Source organism: Crinia signifera, chromosome 11 (genome assembly GCF_055691185.1).
Source record: "Crinia signifera chromosome 11, ASM5569118v1, whole genome shotgun sequence".
Classification (NCBI taxonomy): Eukaryota; Metazoa; Chordata; class Amphibia; order Anura; family Myobatrachidae; genus Crinia; species Crinia signifera.
The window spans coordinates 29,840,451-29,859,135 of NC_139227.1; the positions used below are offsets into that span (position 1 = coordinate 29,840,451).

General features: G+C 44.4%; 1 protein-coding gene across 4 annotated transcripts in view; it reads right to left on the reverse strand.

Moving 5' to 3' along the window:
• Window positions 1-18,685, reverse strand: part of CMIP (c-Maf inducing protein) — a 138,460-nt gene that overhangs the window by 63,969 nt on the left and 55,806 nt on the right. For all 4 annotated transcript variants that reach the window (XM_083164909.1, XM_083164910.1, XM_083164911.1 and 1 more), the window contains exons 2-3: window positions 13,166-13,291; window positions 5,362-5,412 (exon numbers count right to left, since the gene is read on the reverse strand). In XM_083164909.1, the coding sequence (XP_083021035.1) occupies window positions 5,362-5,412; window positions 13,166-13,291 (177 nt within the window). The remainder of the gene's footprint in view (window positions 1-5,361; window positions 5,413-13,165; window positions 13,292-18,685) is intronic.

Genomic DNA, 18,685 nt, shown 5'->3' on the forward strand with positions numbered 1-18,685 from the left:
CAGAGGCCTTGCTTCTAGAGTTACAATAGGATAAAAAGCACATGCAGCTGGGAGCGGCGCGTGTAACATTACTGCACATTTACTAAATGGTGCTAGTGGATTAGAAAGGAATAAAGGTGCCCATTTGTCCAGGGTTTGGTTTCTCAAAAAGAGGGAAACTAAAAAAGTTGAACTGCAACTGCGGTCTTCAGATTCCGCTGTGAGTGGAGGTCTGGTGATTTCAGACCTGCATTTTCATAAATAAGGGTTCACCCAACCAAATGCTTACATCTACTGTATGTGCACCACCGCCGGCACGCACCTATCTGCAGGTCCGGCAGGCGGGCAGGACATTTGGGAAAAAAAAAATATTCAAAAGAATCAGCGGCCGCCCATTCTTTCAAATTTTTTATTTTTTTACATTTTCCTGCCCCCCAACCACTGCTGCAGCTCCCTGGGAGACTTGACATGCAATAAATCACATGCGATTATTGCACGTAAAAATGGCACAAGTGCCAAATCGCATGTGAGCCTCACAGGAAGCAGCCGGGCTGCTCATGGGGAGGGGGATTGGATGGGATCTCTCCCCTCTGAGAAGTGTATAGGGGCCTTAACTTACAATGAAATCAGAACCCAGGATGTGTCGGCAGAGATGAGTGGCAGACAATTCTAACACACTAGCCAAAGTGACAAAAAACTGGTTTTAACCACAATAATCCGTGTTCTCAGGCTATAATGCTGTGAGAGGAGAACACACCTTACATGTATTGGCAGGGGAGCTCTGGGGGAAGATAAAGGGATTACACGGGGTGGGGAGGGGTGGAAATGTTGAAACTTAACTAAAATGTGAGCTTGGCAAGTAACTACTGAGCTTTATAATGGAAATTAGATAAAGTCCTAGAACAAGAATATGTTTGTTACCATCGTCCCTTATTGTTTATATTAGATAAACAGAAAGGGAATATCATTTAATATAGGGTCTCTGCAGGTCTGGTAACAGAATATTTAATTGTGTAAACAGTCAGACAAAACACAGAGTACACGGAGTCATCTGCCCGCTAATCCGATGCCCAGGGCATCTGTGTTACCCGGTGAGCCTCTCATGCAGGGGTTCTCATACTCTGTCCTCAGGACCCCACACAGGTCCCGTTTTGCAGGTCACCCAACAGGTGCAATGCATATTACAATGCTCCGGGTGCTGCCAGCTGTCCGCTCAGTCCTTGCGCATTTGGACGCATGGATGTATATAAGGGGAGGAGTTTGCAGCAGAATTTGCATAAACCTGCACATGGGTGATTGCCATTGGATGCTGCCGGACTGTCATTCAGCCCGTGACTCAGTAGCAGCCTCAGTGTGTCTGGCACAGGCGGCATCAGCATTTCATAAAGGAGGGAGAGGTGTAACTTTTATAATGTGTTTAGGACTCAGTGACGTCTGATCTTCTTGGAATCCAGATATTGCCTATAATTACAGTGTAGAGGTGCAAAGGTTCATTAGACTGGTGAAAACACCCATTTAAAAATACATTTCTATAATTACCTCACTAAATGATGCCTTGGTTCAGCAACTCTGCCTTGAAACAGTTTCAGCTTCCTGTTTATAAGTAACCTGGTAGGTGACACTGTCTGCTGTGTGCTACACGACCACAACAATTAGCGTATATAGACCCATATATGGCCTGAAGGTGTTTGCTCAAACTGAAATACAGCGATGTAGACACTTTCCATAACTCCGTACAAGGCTCCTGTAAGTGCATGGCAGTACAGACATCCACATACACTGGTTTATAGATTGCTGGACAACCAGTTGGACAGGTACACCAGTTAGAAAACCTTGTTTGCTTGTGTTTCTATGTTTAGCCTGACAGCTTTGTACAGAGAACCAGTCATTAATGGTATTCTGCCGGGGAATGAGACGGCATCCAATCTATGCTATCCCAGCCAATTAGAGGAAGAACCTCACCACGGTGCCGGCAGTCCCTCGCTCCTGTTGGAAGACCCCGGATCTCTGCAGCGCTGTCACTGTCACTGAGACAGTCACAAAGTTGCATCAACCGGTTGGAAGGACAACCCATCTACAGGCAGAAGGGTGACACATGAAAAAGGTTGACATGCATTGGGTCGACACAAACAAAAATGCCGACATGGGAAAGTGTTGTACAGATTCTTTGATGTCTGTGTCTACATAGACACCGTATTAGTGTACCACTGCACTCGCCACACTGGTATATGCTCACTCTATGCCCATTGAGATGGTAGAGCATGAACTAGTCGACTTTAAAAAAAAATCATGAAAAACTCATGTCGACCCTTTTCACGTCAACTTTTTGCTTGTGTCAACTTGGCTACGTCGACCTAATGAGTATCGATATTTTTCATGTGTCTGCCACCAATAGTGTTCAACCTAGACACTGTCGACCTACTGACCATGTATCAGGAGTCTTGGCATTGGGAGTGCTGATTTTAGGGATGGAATGGGGAAGGAATGGGGAAAGAACAGGGAAGTCACCACTGGCTGTACCTGCACCGCTGGGCTCACAGGTATGAGGAAGCATTAAGGGAATCAGAATGCACTAATCCTGCAAACACTACAGCCACCTGGAGAACAGCCGGCCAACCATGACGTGCCCATCCCTGCACACAGCACTGATCTGTGCTGGTCTTTCTGCATGTGCCATCCCTGCGGCACACAGAATGTCACCAGCTTCTCCACCAGATCATCCCAAACTTCATGTTCCCCAGTCATGGACCTCTCCATACCTGCATATACTGACACTGTATACTGTACACGCATACTAAAGTGAGAGAGAAAGAGGGAGTGAGAGTGTAACCTGGGGAAGGAAGAGAGACGGATGTGACATGATGGGAGAGAGACACCAGGTGGTAGAGTGATAAGAGTATAGTGGGGTAGATGTATGAAGCAGTGATAAGGGAGAAGTGATATTGTGCCTGGTACTTTATCACCGGCCAATCAGCTCCTAACTGTCCCTCATTAAATCCAGCCTGTAATTTAACAGTCAGGAGCTGATTAGCCGTTAAAAAGTACCAGGCACTTTATCACTTCTCCTCCCTTATCTACCCCAGTAAGCGGATGGCAGAGGGAGAGGAAAACAAGTCTGGCAATGCAACAATGCTAGATGGACAAGAGGGGGGCCACAGAGATATGGCCAAGATAAGGAGGAAAGATGACATAGGGGACGTTCAAAATAAGTGAGAAATATAAAAGTCAAGGTGGCAGAAAAGGGGGAGAAAGGCATGGTGGTTGGGGGTAGGGTTTTTTTTAGAAATAAATGAAAGACCGTCAGGTCAAAGAGAATGACAGAGTACAACCGGAGATCCTACACTGGTCTTTTACATTGTTTCACCACTATAATGACTATTTCAACTGTAACAAGGTATTAATTGAAAAAGCATGCCCTTTCTGCAGTTTTGCCCAGTCTCTCCACATGCTTCCATACAGTGAATGGCTGTCAGCACTCTGATTCGTGGAGAGCTTCAGCCACCCACCAATCGGCAAGCTGACAGAGAATGCTGCCTCGCTGCTCTGACTGTGTCACTAGTACCTGTTGCTACATGACGATCCATAGAATTGTGGGTCCGGGGCAGGTGCAATTGCTTGGGGCACACGGAACCCTGCTTCCACTGACCATCATAGAAAACAAACCTGTCCAACAGTTGACCTCTGATCTGAAGGTTCTGCTCACAGAGCTGGATGCAAACTGTTTAGCGCACCATTCTGTGTAAGCTCTAGAGACTGCTGTGCAAGAAAACCCCAGAAAAAGTACAATTTGTGAGATGCTCAAACCAAACCATCTGGTTTCAACAATCAACCGACGGTCAACGCTACTTAGATCAGGTTTCTTCCCCATTCTGGTGTTTGACAGCAGAACCCGTTGACCACATCCGCAGGATTTCCTGTACTGAGTTGCTACCACCCGATTGGTTGATTAGATGCTTACATTAGCATACAGGTGAATGCGGTGACACAAAGAGGAAAGTTTATTATCTAGTGTTTAGTTTTAACTATCGCTTAGCCCAGTAGCTCAGGGATAAACCAATCTGTACAGTCGTTGCTATGCACATTTCCCAGGTCATACCCAGAGAGACAGGGCTTTCAGACAGCGGAACGCGCTAACATGGGAAGGATGAGGCTCCCTCCTTACCACACACAGACTGCACTATGGTTCTCTTCGTACCATGTGATTATACTTAAAATATATGTTTGTAAGCCAGAAAGTGCTGTAGATGTTGGCAGATTATAGGAAATTTTAATGATAGAGGTTGCTTCACAGCCTACTTTAACCCATCTTATTTACCATTTATTTTATAAACCATTTAGCTTTTTACTAGAGAGAAGATAAGGTAATGAAGTATGGGGCCGATTCAGTCCTCTACAGGTATGAATTCGGCCCATGTCTCCGATGGTGGGGGTGCGCTCATGTGCATATGCAAAACCTCAGGAACATACAGTTACGGTTGTTTGCACTTGCAAAATAGACTATATGGATCAATTACATAAAACAATGGGCAGAATTTGATACCGCACGAGTTCACCAGCATTGCGGAATGCCAGCCAAACTCAAACTTTTTTTTAAAGGGGCAATAACTTACAAGGCATTGATTTGCCTTGTAAGTGATTGCCCCTTTAAAAAAATTAAATGATAAAGTTCATCTGGCCGGCGTCCCGCACTGACGCCGAACTCCGGCATCATTAAATTCCGCCCTATTAATCTAAAACTATACCAACAAAGAGAGATGTGTCAATTAAAATATAACTCATAATTAGTATTTCCTTCAATTTCAGTATCTACTCATAGCACCTCTTGCTGGTCTCACTTCACATTATCTGACATTTACTCAAGTAAAACATCCATACAACTGAGAAACAATTATGTGCATATAAGTATTACAACTAGGGACCTTTAAACCAGGTCTGACCATTGCAACCCTAGAAGAAAATACATTTGTTTCCAGAACTTTAAATTGAATCAAATTATTACTGACAATTCCTGATCCCTCGTAGCTTATAATTTATATCAGATTGATAGTTTATTTTTCTCTGCATTATTATTATAATTATTATTATTTAATTGATGTTGTAGTGATTTAAAATCTACTTGTAGGTTCTATTACGGTTCTAAATGAGGTTTGTGGCCAACTCTGAGAAACACATACTGTGGGATAGACTAATTAATGATGATGACAATGACAACAAATATCCCCAATTCAGTGGAAAGAGATTTAGGGGAACAAAAAAGCTGCTGGGCCAGTAACTGCAGTTCATCCCAATAACATGTAGATCTCGTCACATTTATGTTTATACATATACAGAAATATAACATGTTTCTAAAGACAGCGGCTGCTCAACACATTTTTGACTCACCTTCCACTGCAAAGAATGAAACCACTGATCTCTCAAGTAGCTGTTTGCAGCCTGCATGACAATAGAAAGGATGGCGTTAGACATGGCTGATTTCCTATACATAATAAGTACGCTGTAAAACTGTAAAACGATAAGTTAGTGCACCACCATTCTTTTATACATGGCTATCTGACAATGTTGTCTAAGAAGTAAGCCTACATGTACACTTGCCCATATTTATACAAATGGAATATCTACACCCAGGGCTGGATTGGGGGAGGCAGGGCAACTAACTTGTAAGGGCACCTACCAATAAAATTGTCAATACGATATTCTGGTAATGTTATTAAACGGTGTAATGCAGTGGGGAGCTGAGAGGCTCTTACAGGGGTACTTTGAGTTTGGTTGGTCCAGGACCAAATCGAAAAAGCTATGGTCAAAGTGATGGACAAAACCAATGCTAGCGGTTCCTAATCATAAAACATGTGGACAACCAGAAGCACCACTGTGCACCACCACACAGTTGAACCTTAAGAAGACCGGTAGGCTCAATTAACTTAAACGTTTTTGTTTTTTCACAAATATATAATAATAATAACAAAACTTTTACCGTATGCTTATACCCCATAAATATGTATAAATACTTTGCAACACAAATGTGTATAATAAACTGTAGAGCCCCCCGTTAACATTATGCCACGCAGAATCCCCAGGTCACATAAAGCCACAGTGCCCTTCTTCAGCTTCAATTCTATATTACACATAAATTTACAAATATAATTTTTATTATCATACTTAATAAAAATGTATACGCACATACCAAAATAAAAGAAATGTGAGTAATTGAGTTGGAGTTCAACCAACATCCCATTTGATTTTTTACGTCATTAAGGGGGTTATTCTTATCCATTGGTGCGCGTCTGCGCATGCGCGTTACTTTCGGTTCGCCGGCTGCACGCACCCATGACTGCGTGCGGGGGGCGGAGATGTGTGGGGGGCACCAGGCTGCCCCATTACCATACGGGAATGCCCAGCGTTCCATGGGCGTTCCCATGAGAATGCTGGGCGTTCTCATGGGTGCGGGGGGGCGGGCAGCTGACATCACCGGATGTCAGCTGCCCGTCCATATCCGTGCCAGCGTGTACACATATGTAAGTGACTTAAAAGTCACTTTTATATGCGTGTACGCATCACATCATTCGATGGTCGGCGACCATCGAAAGATGTGGGTGGTTACCCGAGGCATGCGAATGGATGTTTATGCAAAACATCAATTCGCAGCCTGTGCCGGCGAACCTGTACTTCTAGGGGGCAGCGCTTGGGCGTTCATTAGCCGGGCGGGGTTTGGTGGATTTGCAAGGCACGTAGGGTTATTTGGCAGGGCGCCAACCTGAATCACCCCCAAAGTACCAGCCAATCAGCTCCTGTCATTTTTAACACAGTCTGCGACACACAGTAGCAGATAGTAATTGGCACTTTATCTCCATCCATCTATGTAGTCTTGTAGCTGCTCAGATATTGCGTGCATGGAACTAAATGCAAATATATATTTTATGCATCTCTACAAGCAAATGCCTGGTATGTCTGTTGCCAACATCATCAATAGTGGGCAGTTGCACGGACCCCTATTAGCACTGCCTATGAGTAAAGTCCCTGGTACAGTTAGAAGTGGAGATGTGACTGCATTGCTTACGACTCCAGTACGTCTATATTCTCAGCTCCAGCGCGAGTACAGGCTGGAAACACATGATAGCACTGCATGGCCTTCGAGATGACGGAATACAGCTGTCGTTGTTGTGGAGCTACAACTCCCAGGCCCTACTGGGATTTGTAGTTCCATAAATGCCTCTATTTTATAGGATATACCTTCTTTATCACCATCAACAGAGCCCACCTGAACAATCTAAACCAATATATAGTTACATCCTGGACTCTGCTCGGAGTCAATATCATATCTTCCTGCTGTGGACACATTAGAGGCCTCCAGGCAGGCTTGGTGTGGTGCACAAGAAACAATGGTTCTTTAGTATCTGCTTCCTGCAGTGTATGTCAATATTTGCTGGGTACACATTTAATCAGGGCAGCAAAGTCTGTTATTGAAAATGAACAATACATCCTTTTTTTTCCTCCAGCAACAACAATTAAGGGAACCGCATCTCTGATCTCAGGTTCACATTATAAACTGTGCCTCAGAATGAGAAGTGGCCAAATAATCAGTAAGCCCACAGGTTTGCCAAGGGAGAGTCTGTTTTGCCTTCTGAACTCTCAGTGCATTCACCCATCTAGTGTCTGTCACGGAACCACAGCTTTGTTTGACCAGACTGAGGTCGTAAAGAGCACCAGTGGCCTGCACACAGAAAAGGCAGCCATTTTGTATCTTTTCTAAGTGGAGAATATCACGGTGTATGCTATCAGGCCCTTGATCAAAAGAAGCCTGACTTGTCTCTTTACAGAGCAGAAACCACAGTGGTCTAGAGCGGCTTCACAGGCCATTATGAGAAGACAACAATAACGTTAGTGTTGATGGCTGTGATCATCTGAACGGAGCAAAACTTGGATTGCTCCAGGGGTCACCACCTATTGGCCGCTGGCACACAAAACTCATGAACTCCCCCCCATAAAGGTGAGGATTAGTGTCAGATTGTTATTATATTGAAGATAGATAGACACATGAAAAAGGTTTACATCGTCAAAAGCTCGACACAAGCAACAGGTCGACACGGAAAAGGTGTGTTTTTTTCACTTAAAAAAACAAAAAAAACTTTACCATCCAATTGGGCATACAGTGAGAACGCCAAAAGCATGGTGAGCGATGCAGGCCATGCGTGGGGACGTGGTACACTAATACGGCATCCTCCCCCCAAAAAAACACTCATATCAACCTTTTTTATGTTGACCTATGGCTTGTGTCACCTTTTTCTCATGTTGACCTTTTGCCTGTCGACCCTATGACCCATAAGCACTGAAGAAACTCCCGCCAACACCACTCTTCTACACTGATAAACCCGGGGGGACATTAGCAGCGAAAGGCGAGTGCGATGTTGACAAGATATAATGACATTGTCTGTATAATATAATAAAGACATAGGGTCAGATGTATCAAGCTTCAAAAAGTGATAAAAAAAAATGGAGTGTGATAAACAGCCAGCCAAAAGCCCCTAACTTTCACATTACAGGGTGGGTTTGAAAAATGACAATTGGGGGCTTAGTACATCTCGCCCATAATGTCACCTATGACAATGAGAAAACTGCCGTGGAGACTGGTTCTCGTTTACATACTAGAGCTCACCTCACCTCGCAGGGAGGCAATTAATATTGTACAAGGCCAGTACTTCCATTACAAGGAGCGTATGATAAATGAACCATGGGAGGCGTGCGTACAAATGGCTCTTTATGTGTAAACTAAACAACAGTGCAGGCAATTAGGAGGCCTTAATGCTCTGGGAAAGATTTATCACCTGGGCGGCACAAGAGTATTTGTAATATTTAACCGATGCTAAGAGGCATTTGCCCATTAGGTGTCAATTGTGCAGAATGAGGCGCGTTGGGTTTCCCGGGCAATCCCAGTGTCCCTCTGATGTGTGCGGAAAAGCCAACAAATCATAGATTTCCAGCATCTTTTAGGAGTCCTTGTCAATGAAGCGTTTATACAGGACCCCTATAAATACTCTTCATGCGGTATTTACTCGCATCAAAGCATAAAACGGGCTCACGTCCAAGAACAATTTGCAAGCAGCCAGCGAGGAGAATCTCAGTGTAACTAAGTACACAAAGATAATGCCACAATTTTGTTACACACTAGTGATGTTTGTATGTTTTTAGTATCTTGTTACTCTTAAAGACTCTTTCCACACAGTAGGGGCATCGAAATTTGAACCAATTGGCGTTAGACCGCAGCCTAATAATGCCCTAGGATATAGAACAATTAGAATAGTATATTATAAGTCACCAATGAGCAATGTGGAGACATAAAGGCAGGTAGATCACTCATTATTTAATCTCCTGGAACATCTGAGCGGTTCCTGAAAGTCTAGGAGACCTCACAGACTCCCACAAAAGTCTCCAGTTCCTCCAGACCGTGACGCAATTTGTCAGGGGTATGATTACACAATTTGCATTATAATGGCTGACTTGACAATATTATAATTCCATACGCATTATCTGTAAATGGCTTCACCGCAACCATGACTTTGTAGACCTCAACAAGGCATCTCCTGGAGAAAGGTCTACTAGTCCGGCAAGTAGAGTTATTTCTTATGCCACAGTTTACTAGAACAATAACTCATTGTTAGTACAGGTATTACATCTATAACTATAATACTTATGTATAAAAAAAAAATGTTTTATTTGCACAACTTGTTGGTGCACTTTTTAGTGATCTTATTGTTGAATTGTGGGATACCCTTCTATATTGTCCTGGGCTAATTAAGTTTAGCTTGGTCATCAACTGCCTTGCTTTTAGTGGAGCAGGTATGTGGGTTCCAGGGTTGGACTGGCCCACAGGGAAACCCCCGGTGGGCCCCACTGCCTGGGGGGCCTTACCTCCTCCTCTGAGGATCAGGGTCGAGACAGTGCATTTATATTATACACAGGATTTGTGGATTATTTCTACAGTTCATTGCTGTTAATAATCTGGCACATTATAATGTACGCACTACAGTATTTACAGTATATATCAATCAAGGGGTCCAGACCACGCAATCTCTAATGGTTATAAAAACCAATGTGGTGTCTGGCCACACCCACTCTAGAAACTGGCCACACCCCTAAGCATGGACCCCTACCAAAACATTCTCTGGTGGGCCCTTCATGCCCCAGTCGGACACTGGAGGGGTCTAAAACTCTGTCTACCCTGGTGATGCCAGTAGATCACAATACAAAGGCTGCCTAGTGGATTAGGCTATGCAATGGAACTGCGGTGTAAATCAAGTATAAAGGGTGTGTAAGGCACAAATAATATATTGTTCCATTTGGGCAAATCTTTTTTATTTTCCCGTCCGTTGACATGTCCTACATTTCCTCCCCATGTTAAACGTATAAAGTCCCGGCGCAGCCATGTCATAGATACGAGGTTGCATGGACAAGCGTCCATGTAGAGTAGTGCTATAGAACAATACTGCGTGTGCTCACGTCATGTCTCCCTTTTCCTCGTTTGTTTATGGGGGATTTTAAGACTTCGGATTATAAAACAAACAGCAACTGACTTCATGACACAAAGCGAAACATACACACACAGCTACGAGTGGACGTCCTACGTGAAGCACAGCCGGGGAGCTGCCTGAATCAGCTACGGAGTTCTCAGTGCACTTACCAAGGGCTTCTCCTCTGTTTGTTTTTCCATCTGGTTACCTCCTGATTATTAAGAACAGAAGGTGTGTGTGTGTGTGTGTGTGTGTGTGTGTGTGTGTGTGGAGGGGGGGTGCACCATGTGCCCATACAAAACATTTACACAAGGCAAGTAAGCTCAGCAATAATATCTTCTAGACTAAGAACTTCATTAACTCTTTGCAGCCCACAACACTAGCAGCAGAGTTTACCCTCCAGCCTGGACAGGACAAAAAAAAAAAAGAGGGTTCCAAATGATAGGTCAACAATGTCTAGGTCACAGTCAATAGGATGATACCAGAGGCAGAACTACCATTGATGCAGCAGGTTCAGAGAAATGGGGCCCCTGAGTAATTAGGGGCCCACTGCTATCCCTCTCACCCTGTTATTCTCTGTCATACTCTGCCTCCTCCTGCCTATTCCTGTCACCCTCTGCCTCTCCTTGTCACAGCCTCTTCCACCCATGTCTATTTCCGTCACCCACTGCCTCTCCCTGTCACACTCTTCCTCCCCCTGCCCCTGCCTCTCCCTGTCACCCACTGCCATGTTGCATACTGTGAACATGGGTTGGAGTGGAGGAGGGGGGCCCAAATGATATTTTTGCTCCTGGGCTCCCCACCCACAAGTTATGCCACTGGTCGACATGCACAAGTCGATATAGACAAAATGTTGTCGCCAGCAAAAAGGTTATGTTCGACGAATGGCTTTTGCAATTTTTTTCTTTTCTACATTTTCACCCAAGTGGATTCAAAAGGGAATGAGTGGTAGAGGAAAGAGACAAAATATGACCTCTAGCGTCTGTCTCCTCCGTGACCCATTGGCAACAAGCACTAAACCCTGGCAATGACAATTAACCCCTGGCAACGACCATTAACCCTTGGAAACTAACACCTCTGGCAACAAGCATTAACCCTTGGCAGTGAGCATCAACCCATGGCAATGAGCATTCACCCTTGGCAATAAGTATTAACCCTTGGCAACAAGCATTATCCTCTGCCAGTGATCATTAACCCCTGGCAATGAGCACGGACACCATGGTTGTATGCAGCAGCTGGATTGATTGTATGATGGATTGTGTGCACAATGTGTGTCAAAAAACCACCATTCTGCCAGGGAGTTGAAGGAAAATCTGGACACAGTCATGATTGTGAGAAGGTCTTTCTGATATATGGCCAGTTTAAGATTGCACAGTGTGTACGCACTGTGGTCCTTATTCTGGTTCACTCCCAAAGGCAAATTTCTTCTCAAATGGACAAAACCATGTGCACTGCAGGTGGGGGAGATGTAACTTGTGCAGAGAGAATTACATTTGGGTGGGGTTTTACTTCAAAGTGAGATCTGTATTGCAGATATAGTGTAAAACAGCCAGTGTTTACCCTGCACAGAAACAAAATAACTCACCAAATCGAATTCTCTCTGCACAAGTTACATCTGCCCCCCTGCAGTGCACATGGTTTTGTCCATTTGAGAAAGAATTTGTCCTTGCGAGTGAACCAGAATAAGGGCCCATATTGTTTGTCCGTATGTCCAAGGGAAATAATTGATGACATTGCATTACTTGCCCCTCGTCTAGTGCAAGGGTCTTCAAACTATTTTCTCTGGGACCCCATCAGACAAAAAAAATTATAATTACATGACCCCAACAAGTTACTGCAGAAGGTCCTCACATGTGTAGTCAGCAGACAGCATGGAAGCATTGTGGAGGCACAAAATGACTCCTTGAATCACTGACTGAGATTAGAAAAGTCATCAACCTGATGGTCAGCAACATGGAGTCGCGACCCCATGCTGAGAAAGTTGGGACCCACTTTAGGGTCAGGACCCACAGTTTGAGAGCCCCTGGTCTAGTGTGTACCCAGCTTAATAGGCTATAAATCAATAGGAAAAGTCAGTTGGCATTTTCGGGGGTTTGCCCGCTTAATAAACATTGCTGAACGGAAGTTGCTTCTGAATTCCGCAATCAGAACTTAGCTGTATGAATCTCTGTGGCCGGACTGCCTATGCTTGTTTTGATACCGGTCACCATCAGAGAACATTTGCACCAGAGCCCCTCCTTGGTACAAAAGATGCATCTGAATAAGTGGATATTTTAGAGTTTGCACAACTGTGCAATGCCGGTAATTGTGTCTACTATCCCAGAGCACCGTGCCCTCTTATATCGTCCAATCACGCCACTTCAGTCACAAGCGCTGATCAGATGGAATTGCATATGGCTGTATATTGCTAGCAGTGTGAATACACGCGATGTGCGCTCTGCAAACAGACAGACATTCAGCTCTGCATTAGCCCTTTTGTCAGAATGATGGACAATCACACATATGTCTGTGAGGGCCATACGATGCTGTATGTTCTAGGAGTACAGGTCCTAGCTGTAAAGGAGGTTGGTTGTCACATAATATATCCATTACTGATGATTCATTTATAAATATATAATCACATAAGTACAGGAACCGGTATACATAAAGACACTGTGCAGTGTGACAAAGGGGTTTCCTCATACCTGGAGTAAGACGGTGCCACCAGGAAACGACAGCTGTAAACAGTATTTCGGGGCGTTCTCCCAAGACAGCAACTGGACATCCTCTATGGCGCTGTACGGCATGCTATTCTCCATGTACCCTGTAGGCTAGAAACAAAGAAAGCAGGAAAACATGTCAGACTTATTCCAGTGGCATCACATTAGTCTTCACTACTAGTACATATGGGGCTAAGAATTAATTGGCATCAGCCGGCTATGTCATGTACCCGTTTTGAAACCACAAGTCACATGCTTACTGTGTTACCACAGGTGGCCACATACCCACTGTGCAGCCTCAGGTCACGTACCCACTGTGTAGCTACAGGCCGCGCCCCACCGCTTAGCCATAGGTGGTGAGCCCAAATTTAAACAGAGATGCGTTAGCAGTTAGCTTGTACATTGGTCACTGACTAAAAGGCCATATAGATATCTGTACTGTTCCATGCAGCGTCTTATGTATGATAACAAGGATTCCCGGCCTGGTGCAATGTGCCGATCAGTATTATACTCCTGGCGCAGTGTACTATATAATTGGTTATTGTTTGAGCATTAATAGTGACAACCATAACTGCATAAATGTTGCATAGATTCATAGACACATAAAACATTGTGATTTATTTTATGGATCTTCAAAGATACGCAACTAGTCTATATTACATAATGTAACATATGGCATTTATTGATTCTAAAGCTCAGACATTCACAAACTACATAGTACTGTATAATCCCCACATACCCATCGATTGTTTGACCATTTCAAAGTGAAGGTGGATCAGAGCAACATCGCTCAGTGTATACGCTCCCACCTACATGCTGATGCCACATGATCAAGTGCTGCATATAAAACCGAGCAATATCGCTAGCAATTTGTTGAGATATCACTAGCGTAAGCCAGAGCGCACATCGTTAACGATGTTGACTGTACACATTAGATCAACCTTTTTTGGGGTGTGAGCTACTCAAGACAAAATAAACCACCTGAAGAGCTACTAAAATAAAAGAAAAAAGAAATCTGTATAATAAATCGAAAAAAGTCCTTTACACATTATGTCACACACTGTAATGCCCCTGAAACATTATGCCACACACTGCAATGTCCAATATGCCGCATACATACCTCCCAACACTGGAGGCAGAGGAGAAGGGATATCTGCGCGTGCCGAAGGCAAGCGCCTGAAATTAGGGGGCATGACCTACTATCGTGGTACTCCTGCGAGTCCACATCCCCCAATTTTTCCCGCTATGGGATCATGGTCAGCGCAGCCAATGAAAATGGGGGTGTGATACACATATGCCCCTAATAGTGCAGTGCCTGATATACATATGCCCCAATAGTGCCAGGTATGCCCCCACAGTGCCAGAAACAGGTATGACCCCATATCAGCGGTGCCTAGTGTGTATGGGAAAGGGATCACACTAGGGGCCTGATTCAGAGTTGATTGCTATTGTGCAAATTCACAATCCATTCAATATTTGAATGACTGCACATGTGTACTGATTATATAGCGCATGTGCGAGCCAAAATAGCGACAGAACTAGCGAAAAATATCTAATCACAATCCCCTTTCAATTTGATGAACAAGAAGTTGGCATTTTAAGGGAGGTGTGTGTTATGTCAGAGTTGGATTTGATCAGCCGGTCTCTGTCGCAGAGTTGTGGAAGGGTCAGAGTTACAAACATTTGCACAGACTGGGAAAATAAATTGATGGCGAGTGAATTGCATATAGATGCGAGACAGCAACAGGATACCAGATAGCGATATTTTCGCTATTTACTCACAGATTTACACAGGACGGGTAAAAAATATTTTTTTGTCAGCGGCTAACCTGAATAAGGCCCTAGATCCGAAACGTACATTTATATGTGTGATTACTGAATAGAGAATATAAAGACAGGATGCTTGTTCAGTAAGTAAAAAATATCCGGCCTGGTACAAGAACTGTGACCAATCGCAGCTGCCGGCCTTGGTTCTTAAAGCCGGATTTCGACTCCTGAAGAACCCTCAGGCACGCAGGTTGTCATGGTAAATACACTCAGTAATGTGACTCACGGAGTGGCTTCGCTTCAAGCTTGTGTACACTTGAGCTATGCAGGAGCACAAAGCAGCTGCACCGTGTGTGTAAACTGTATCACAGCACACAACTGCTAGACCAAAACTTGTCTGTACTGTACTTCAGTTACCCGGCTGTAACCGAATATGCGCTTACGCAGAGGCTGCTGTCCCTCCGCCATCCAGTGCCTGGCGTAGACTCAGGCTTTGGAACTCGCAGGAGTCAAGCAGAGGACATATGGCTGTTTATGATGATTTACTAAGCAGATGTTTGTGTGAAAGGCTTTCTGTGGAATACATTTTCCCTGCCTTGTTGCTTAGAGACATCAAAACAACTTTTAGTCAGGAGCAAGGCGAGGGGCCTAGTGTTACCGAGCTCACACAGCAGCGGCCTTCTAACATATATGTAAAAATCAACATATTTAAAATGGCTGACATGTCATCGACACGGCTCTGGCAAGCCGCGTTCAGCATCACAAACTGAAAAATGGAAGGGTTTATTGGAATTATGTAAAAAAAAAATGGTTTTTCGTAGACAGACATTTTTCAAACTAGCCGTCTGTCACGACAGTCAGAATCCTGACTTACTCGGGCTATTTTCCCTCATGGGGGTCCACGACCCACATAGAGGGAGAATAGAATAGGTGGTAACCCACAATGGGTTTGAATGCATTCACCCCCATCAGGCTCCTGACAGTCGGGATTCCAATGTCGGAGAAACGTCCGTCGGAATCCTGTCGGTAAGTTATACCATTCTCCAAACAAATCATGCCTGTAATCACAGTAACAAAGAATTTGCCCCTACATATATCTTAGCATTCATTCTACCACCCAGCAGCCCCCGAAACCTGTGCAGCGGCTCTTCCCTGCCTGGGGTGTCGCTCTTCGCTGTGGTGCTTCTAGCACAGTGTGGTCTGTATTTCAGCACTCCTATACAGACCTGATATGTGCTAGAAGTGCCACAGCAGAGTGTGACACCCCAAGCAGGGAAGAGGAACTGCACGGGTTTTGAAAGATGCAGGGTGTTAGACCGAACACTAACAATGTGGCAATAAGAACGATTTTCCATTATTACGGGAACAAAAAAACCACTTATCAGCGTTATTTTGTTTCAGCGAATTAAAACAAATTAAACACTACAAAAAAAATGGTTTATTCAAAATTATTCAAATAAGCAGAAAAAAAAACTTCCACAGCAAATGGCATATCTTTGCCATTAGTAGTTGGGATGTAGGAGGCTCTGAGGTACATATATTATTTTAAGCAAATTGCAGGTATTCGGTGTTGTCCCAATGCACTGAAAATCCAGTTTCATTAACGAGAGACAGGAATGATCACTTCCACGGCGACAGTAATTCTCACTGTTCATCTTGTCACAGTAACGGCAAATTACATGGCATGAATCATCGCTGACTGAGCAGGGCCGAAGAGTCATGACTCTGCAGCGCTGTGTTCTTTTCTTTTAAGGCAAACACCCACATAAACCAATGTGATCTGTTTGCATCATCGTGTGGGCATGACAGGATTCGCTGCGTGGCACAGGAAATTTAAACGCACAGATAATTAGTAATACGAATTATGAGCAAAAGGCAGATTGGACTGTAAACAAATGGCCCCATGGGAAGACTTGTAGTTCAGCCTGTATTCTATTTGGGAATCAGAATTTCTTACACAATTGCAGAGACGAGCTCATTTCAGATGCCCTGCCCAGCATGTCTTTTTATTATATTCACGCAAATGTTAAAGCCTATACATGCTGTGAAGGCTTTAGGGGTAGGCAGAGAGGCAGTGGGTGGCAGGGGAAGGCAGGAAGAGGCAGTGGAAGACTGGGCAAGCAAAGAATGACAGAGAGAGGCAGTGGATGCAGGGGAAGGCAGGAAGAGGCCGTGGAAGAATGTGCAAGCAATGAATGACAGGGAGAGGCAGTGGGTGGCAGGGAGGAGAGGGGGGGAAGAGGCAGTGGAAGACTGGGCAAGCAATGAAGGACAGGGAGAGGCAGTGGGTGGCAGGGAGGAGAGGGTGGAAGTGGAAGAAAATCACAAGAAAACGGGTGTGCCCTTGCTGTCAGCCATGTGCCCCCTGTGGGAATATCTGCATGTAGATGAAAGAGCCACAAGCAGGGCCTGCTGGTGGCAGCAGAGGCTTCTGGGTGGGACAGGAGAGTAAGTGCACTGGGGTGGGGGCAGAGCTACCTGATGATTCCTCTAAGCCAGTGTTGTGAGGAGTCTGACATACAGGAGCATACACACAGGGTGAATTAAGCCCTATTTGTAAGCGATCTGACTAGATCGCTTAGAAAGGAAGCATGTATAGCTCCGTGTGTACGCCCTATTGCGTGTGCTGCCATTGCCAACAGAGATAGACAGTGCATGCATGGTCTATCCTGCATAGATCACAGCGTTTTGCCTATAAGCATTGGCAGAACACTGCTCCACACAGATCGCTCAGCATCCATGTGTGCAGTGATGTGTGTGTGTTGTGTTTAGGCAGCTCGCTCAGTATGGGGCACTCGTGCCCAATGTGTACGGGGCTTAACAGACGATTCAGAGATCAGAGAATTCATCAGCCTAACAGTCAACAACATGGAGTCGCGACCTCACGCTGAGATGATCGTGACCAGTGGTGGCTCAAGAGGAGGGGCTGCCAGCGCAGTTCAAAATGTAATCAAGCCAGCCCCACCAACTGCCAGTGAGTCAGTTTGCAATGACAGTTGGTGGCAGAGGTTGTGGCGCCCCTATTTGAATTTTGAACTGTGCTGCTGTCTGCCTCTGGAGCCTCCACTGATCGCCACCCACTTCGGGGTTAGGCCCCACGGTTTTTAGAACCGCTGCACTAGACGATGGACCCGATATGCGCCACAATTGTAAATCACAGCTTATTTGTAAACAATCTAAAGACTGGACAAGACCGCAATTAATCAACCAGAAAACTTACTTTATTTTATTTATTGGGACAAATATCTTTTTAGGATTGATTTATCAGATTAACTAATTCATCAGTAGTCTGATTATAGAAACTCGCCAAACACATGCGTTTACTGTATTCCATTCCTTATCATCATCCCTAAGCTAGAGTCACTTCCTTTGCTAATTTGCCTCAACCATCCGCCAAATTCTCTGCCAATGAAATCGAGCCATAAACAGTAAACAAATGATCCATAAATAGTCACCTGCCAGGACAGAATCGCAAGGTTCTAGTTCAGTATGAAAATGATCAAAACACCGAAATCCTAGTCTATAAGCAAATTAAACAAATATCTTCCGCACAATCTTTCCGCGCTCCTGTTTTGTATTTTTATATTAGAGAATTTGCAAAATCAAAACAACCACAGCATTTCCTTAGCACGGACTGAACTTACCACTGCACAGAATTTTTTTTTATTACCCCCCCTCATCATTATTTCCTTGTTTTTATTGACATGTGTTAGAATATGTATGGTTTAACTTCTTAAG